We start from the raw sequence: 7,196 nt of genomic DNA, 5'->3' as shown, positions 1-7,196 counted from the left end.
ATACTCTGCGCTTCTTTCGTATATTCTGTAAGTGCCTTGAGCATGGGAAAGGTGCTATATAAATAAAATGTATTATTATTATTATTACTTGTTCCCTATATCCAGTGTCAACAAAACTAGTAAAAAGCGCAATGAATGTTTTTGCAGCACCTATTCTTAACATTATTAATAGGTTACTATTGCATAGCGCACCACCTGATGCACTAAAAGTGTCAGTCATCAAACTATTACTTAAAAAGTCAGACCTAGACCCACATATATTTAGTAATTATAGACCCATATCAAATTTACTCTTTCTCTCTAAAGTATATGAAAAAGTAGTCGCCAATCTACTTCAGACCCATTACGCATCACAATTTATTTGAGAAATTCCAGTCTGGGTTACACACTAGTCGTAGTACAGAAACGGCACTAATGCGTGATGAAAACGACATTCTGTTATCGTCCGATGAAGGAAATTAGGCTGTAATTATGTTGTTAAACTTAAGCACCGTGTTTGACCTTTTTATTTTACTAAACAGGCTAAGAAATAACATTGGGCATACAGTATACTGTACCTTATATGTACAGAAATGTGCTTACAGTACTCCATCATTATACACAAAACTGAGATATGGTGTCCCATGGGTTCAGTACTGGGACCGTTACTGTTTTCACTTTACATGCTTCCACTGAGATCTATCATTAGAAAACATAACGTTAATTTTCTGTTGTACGCAGATGACACCCAGTTATAACTTTCTTTAAGACCAAATGACGTTTCTCCGATGTTGTTCTTCATTAGATGAGTTAGTGAATTAAAGGAGTGGATAGATAAGAACTGCTCATTTTTAAACACAAATAAAACAGAGAAGCTATTATTGGAGGGAATTATGCTGATCACAACAATATTTTGTCATTATTTAACTCAGCTGGAACCACCATTAGTTTTACTGAATCAGTCTATAGGTGTTATATTTGACTCTAGGATGTCATTTAAAACACACATTACAAAATTGTCCAAAACATGTTTCTTCCATCTTAAAAATGTTATGAAATTAAAAGCATTTTCTTAATATGGGATACCGAGAAATTAATTCATGCATTTATTTCTAGTAGGAAAGACTACTGTAATGCAGTGTTCACTGGATGTTCAAATTGTTCTTTATACAGCTTTCAGTTAATCCAAAATACTGCAGCAAGAATTATTTCTAAAACAAGAAAATACAAACACATAACTCCAGTTCTTAAATCGTTACATTGGCTCCAGGTTAAGTTTAGGGTAGATTTTAAAATCTTCCTTTAAACATATAAAGCCTTAAATGGCCATGGTCCGGCTTATTTATCTGAACTTTACATTACTTACAAACTAGAACGCACATTACGATCTCAAGATGTCAGTCTGCTTATGATTCCAAGGATTAATAAAATAACAGTGGGAAGTCGAGCTTTTAGTTACAGGGTCCCTAAGCTATGGAATGATTTGCCTGCTACTATAAGAGATGCCCCTTCAGTCTCATCTTTCAAATACCGGCTGAAGACTCACTACTTCAGTTCATCATACCCTGAGTAGAGGTGCTGATTAACTGTGCATACTGCATCTCTGTTGTTAGTAAATATCATTAAAACATAAGTAATATGATAGTTATAATCTGTTACTATCCCTCATCTACTCTGTTTCTCTTCTCATTACTCATAGATAGATAGATAGATAGATAGATAGATAGATAGATAGATACAGTGGTGTGAAAAACTATTTGCCCCCTTCCTGATTTCTTATTCTTTTGCATGTTTGTCACACAAAATGTTTCTGATCATCAAACACATTTAACCATTAGTCAAATATAACACAAGTAAACACAAAATGCAGTTTGTAAATAGTGGTTTTTATTATTTAGGGAGAAAAAAAAATCCAAACCTACATGGCCCTGTGTGAAAAAGTAATTGCCCCCTGAACCTAATAACTGGTTGGGCCACCCTTAGCAGCAATAACTGCAATCAAGCGTTTGCGATAACTTGAAATGAGTCTTTTACAGCACTCTGGAGGAATTTTGGCCCACTCATCTTTGCAAAATTGTAGTAATTCAGCTTTATTTGAGGGTTTTCTAGCATGAACCGCCTTTTTAAGGTCATGCCATAGCATCTCAATTGGATTCAGGTCAGGACTTTGACTAGGCCACTCCAAAGTCTTCATTTTGTTTTTCTTCAGCCATTCAGAGGTGGATTTGCTGGTGTGTTTTGGGTCATTGTCCTGTTGCAGCACCCAAGATCGCTTCAGCTTGAGTTGATGAACAGATGGCCGGACATTCTCCTTCAGGATTTTTTGGTAGACAGTAGAATTCATGGTTCCATCTATCACAGCAGGCCTTCCAGGTCCTGAAGCAGCAAAACAACCCCAGACCATCACACTACCACCACCATATTTTACTGTTGGTATAATGTTCTTTTTCTGAAATGCTGTGTTCCTTTTACGCCAGATGTAACGGGACATTTGCCTTCCAAAAAGTTCAACTTTTGTCTCATCAGTCCACAAGGTATTTTCCCAAAAGTCTTGGCAATCATTGAGATGTTTCTTAGCAAAATTGAGACGAGCCCTAATGTTCTTTTTGCTTAACAGTGGTTTTGCGTCTTGGAAATCTGCCATGCAGGCCGTTTTTGCCCAGTCTCTTTCTTATGGTGGAGTCGTGAACACTGACCTTAATTGAGGCAAGTGAGGCCTGCAGTTCTTTAGACGTTGTCCTGGGGTCTTTTGTGACCTCTCGGATGAGTCGTCTCTGCGCTTTTGGGGTAATTTTGGTCGGCCGGCCACTCCTGGGAAGGTTCACCACTGTTCCATGTTTTTGCCATTTGTGGATAATGGCTCTCACTGTGGTTCGCTGGAGTCCCAAAGCTTTAGAAATGGCTTTATAACCTTTACCAGACTGATAGATCTCAATTACTTCTGTTCTCATTTGTTCCTGAATTTCTTTGGATCTTGGCATGATGTCTAGCTTTTGAGGTGCTTTTGGTCTACTTCTCTGTGTCAGGCAGCTCCTATTTAAGTGATTTCTTGATTGAAACAGGTGTGGCAGTAATCAGGCCTGGGGGTGGCTACGGAAATTGAACTCAGGTGTGATACACCACAGTTAGGTTATTTTTTAACAAGGGGGCAATTACTTTTTCACACAGGGCCATGTAGGTTTGGATTTTTTTTCTCCCTAAATAATAAAAACCATCATTTAAAAACTGCATTTTGTGTTTACTTGTGTTATATTTGACTAATGGTTAAATGTGTTTGATGATCAGAAACATTTTGTGTGACAAACATGCAAAAGAATAAGAAATCAGGAAGGGGGCAAATAGTTTTTCACACCACTGTAGATAGATAGATAGATAGATAGATAGATAGATAGATAGATAGATAGATAGATAGATAGATAGATAGATAGATAGATAGATACTTTATTAATCCCCAAGGGTCAATTCACACTGCCTTACTGCCAAGTTGTTTACCTGCCTATGGAAAAGTCATCTATGATAAAGGAGCACTGGAATCTTCCGGTAGAAGGGTCCTTTCATCAGATTGGCCAGCCCAGCACTCAGCTGTGGAATGGCCAATTGGGGAGATGCAGCTTGTTGGCCGATGTCTCCAGGACTCTGAACTAATTTGTGTCCTCAAATGTTATATATTATACTTTTGCATTTTGTTTTGTACTTGTACTACTACCATTGTACTATTGTATTGCATTTCTGAAGTGGCAATGATAGATTGGCAATCTGTGTATTGTATTGTATTTACCCCATTTTTTGACACCTATTACACACCCAACCTACCTGAAAAGAGGTCTTTCTCTGAATTGCCTTTCCCAAGATTTCTTCCATTTTTTTGGGGAGTTTTTTTCTTGTCTTCTTAGGGAGTCAAGGCTGGGGCACTGTCAAAAAACAGGGTCTGTTAAAGCCCAATGTAGTACTCCTTGCACAAAATTGGGCTATATAAAAAAAAAAAAAATCAGACCTGTGTGTCAGTAGGCTTTGTGCTCTGGGTACCAAATTAGCTGGACTATTCTAGAACATTTTAGTAATTATTTAGCACTCTGGGCGGCACAGTGGCGCAGTGGGTAGTGCTGCTGCCTCGCAGTTGGGAGACCTGGGGACCTGGGTTCGCTTCCCGGGTCCTCCCTGCGTGGAGTTTGCATGTTCTCCCCGTGTCTGCGTGGGTTTCCTCCGGGCGCTCCGGTTTCCGTCCAAAGACATGCAGGTTAGGTGGATTGGCGATTCTAAATTGGCCCTAGTGTGTGCTTGGTGTGTGGGTGTGTTTGTGTGTGTCCTGCGGTGGGTTGGCACCCTGCCCAGGATTGGTTCCCTGCCCTGTGTTGGCTGGGATTGGCTCCAGCAGACCCCGTGACCCTGTGTTCGGATTCAGGGGGTTGGAAAATGGATGGATGGATGGATGGATTTAGCGCTCTGATGCTGATCTTTATGATTGACGAGCAGAATTCATAATTAATTGCAGAATTATGGTATTTGAGAGTTTCTCTAGAGTGCCTCTTTCTCTTGCACAATTTGGCTCAAAAACTAAACAACACATCGTCATCTCAAAACAGGCTTAAGTTTTGAGTTTGGTATTTTTCCATCCAAGTGTTTTAGCTCTAGGCCGTCCCCAAGAAACTGGGACACACAAACACACACCCATCATCGAGATATTGATGTTTTTGTTATCAGGAGACCCTAAAACATTGTGATCCGTCGAAAACCGAAGATTGGAATTTTTGACGAATCTAAAGCCCCCCTCCCCCCCCATAGATGATAGGTTATGATGGGGGAGGGCGCAAAGTAATAAATTGTTGTTGTTGTTGTTGTTATTGTTGTGTGGGACAACCAGAAAGATGAAAAGTAAAATAAATAGGCAAATTACAAAGCACAAGTAAAGAACATTGTAAACAGTGTACAAGGTAAATTTGAAAATCAGGTCTGAAAAAAGTTAAGGAAATTATAATTATATATATTTGCCTGGCATCTATACACATGGTGACCAAAAAAGCTAGATACTTTTTAACATATTCCTGTTTTAACAATTTAACAACAAGCTGGGTAAGCTACTGTTGTGTAGCACAACAAGGAGTTCACTTAGATTACACAGAACTTACCATAAAGAAAATTGAGTGAGCAGAAAAAGACTCACAAACTGTCAGGAACAAGGTTCATTTTTTTTATTGAAGGCACTGAACTTGAAACTTAAGACAGTAATTTGAATTAGATTGTCTAAACATTAACAGTCTACCGGTACCATTAACATTAATGTCAACTAAAAAGTAAATGCTAGCGTGTTAGCCATTATGGATGTAGTGAGAAGTTAAGCAAAATGATACCTTATATTGGCTAACTAAAAAGATTACAATATGCAAGTTTCGAGGCAACTCAGGCCCCTTCTTCAGACAAGATGTAATTTATATCTTTTCATTTTAAAAGCCTTTCAATGTATTTCAATGACATTGTTTCTCACATCAGCAGAATGCTCTTTTGTCTTCATTTTTGCATTGATTGTCCAACAAAGACTGTGACACTTATGATGGGTACTTTTTATATGCAGAGAGATATAAATGACTCACAAATAGCACCTAATTATGCTTAATTATGGTCAAATGACTGTCACTGTCAATTAATTAATTTATTTATTTTGCCATTTGTGTAAACCTGGAGCTTCCAAAGCACAGAGGTTTAAATACTTTGCAAACACTGACTTTTGAGTTTGTCTTCTTCAGTTAAATACCTACAGAAAATGGTTTATTTTGACTTTTGAAATGTATTGTTACAGCATGAGTTCACATTAAAAATACTGAACGGGTAAATATTTGTTCAGATCTTTTGTCATGCGGAAAATTCTGATGACTTTCATGGGGACTGAATACTTTCGTATGCCACTGTGCAAAACATATTCATTATTTCTATGAAAACTACAAAACATCATCGTCGGTGCTATTTTGCATCTCGGGGCGCTCTAAAGTTCATAATAGACTAATAAATGGCTCAAAGCTTACTTATGATGATAGTCAGCTTGTGGGCTATTTGACTCACACTTGATCTGTAGATGAAACTTTTAGAACCACTGTGCCAACAGCTGAGATGGGTTCTTGGAGGGTAGACTGCTCATGGTATTTGCTTAGAAGCACTGTGGAAAACATGCACATTTAGTAATATAAATATGCCCCTGTATAGTCAGTTCACATTTATTACATTAATTAAAATTGATTAGTGATCCATATCTTAGAAAGGCAAACTATTTAACCTGCTGTTTTTTTTTCCCTGTTGAATAATTCGTTAACAAATAAAATTATTTAATCAAAATGCTTTTTGCAGGATATTACATTTGTTTAGTTATTTCAAATTTACTTGCTTCTGATTTAAAAGGCTTGCTAGAAAACCTTTGGCGATGCAGTAGTCAGAGCAGTACATGAAAAGATTCTCAACAAGGAAGTTTTATATTGTACAGTATAGTAACACTCATTGTTGACATTCATATTACAATATTTACAAGATTCATATGATTATTTAAAAGGAAATTTACAACATCTGAGAAATAAACATATCATACAAAAAGACTTTGTTTGCTTGCTGTTCAGCTATTCGTTTATCTACATGTACACCCAGTCCTGCGATCCAGAATGGGTATGAGGTGGTATTTCAGTCTAGGGCTGAGCTTCTGAGCCTGAGGTCCACTTCTGCAACGGGGTTTAATTCATACTTTAAACAAGTCAGCCACACAGGATAACATGAATGAATCAAATTCACAACTCCATGACTTTTAAAGTTCTTTCAATTTGTTTTTTCCTGTTAAATGCCTAGTTGTTCAAAGTGTGTTGTTGTCAGCTCAGTGTTTTCACAAATATCTGTCGCATGTTAATTAGTATTTCAAGATTCTGCAAAATTGTCATTCTTTTGTGAAAGGTACTGGAGGCAAATGAAGGGGAGTTAACTTTGAAATTAGACCACCGCTGTTGCTCAATACTTTCTCAAGTGCCAGAGTCCGCCGCTCCTGCTGCAACCAGTAAAGCATTTCAATTTTATCCCACCGCATCTTTTCAACATAGGGGCGACCCTGCAATAGACAAATGTATTGTTTTAAAGTTGACTAGCCAAATTTCAACCCAATTGGAGAATATTGAAATACAAAAAAAAATGATGAAGTGTTGAGTAATATGTCCTGCATATTTTTATTCAAGTATTATACTAAGTTGACT

The 7,196-nt window shown here is 37.5% G+C and overlaps 1 protein-coding gene across 1 annotated transcript in view; it reads right to left on the bottom strand.

Annotated features, from left to right (window-relative positions):
• Positions 1–5,965: 5,965 nt before the first annotated feature.
• The window catches only part of ccdc87 (coiled-coil domain containing 87), an 89,342-nt gene continuing 88,111 nt past the window's right edge, over positions 5,966–7,196 (bottom strand). Inside the window, exon 20 of the mRNA XM_028816756.2 lies at positions 5,966–7,054. Coding sequence (XP_028672589.1) covers positions 6,887–7,054 — 168 coding nt within the window. The 3' untranslated portion in view covers positions 5,966–6,886. The remainder of the gene's footprint in view (positions 7,055–7,196) is intronic.

The sequence above is a fragment of the Erpetoichthys calabaricus genome, chromosome 1, assembly GCF_900747795.2.
Source record: "Erpetoichthys calabaricus chromosome 1, fErpCal1.3, whole genome shotgun sequence".
Classification (NCBI taxonomy): domain Eukaryota; kingdom Metazoa; phylum Chordata; class Cladistia; order Polypteriformes; family Polypteridae; genus Erpetoichthys; species Erpetoichthys calabaricus.
Note: the sequence above shows the minus strand (reverse complement) of the source record. Positions and strands in the feature narration are given on the sequence as shown.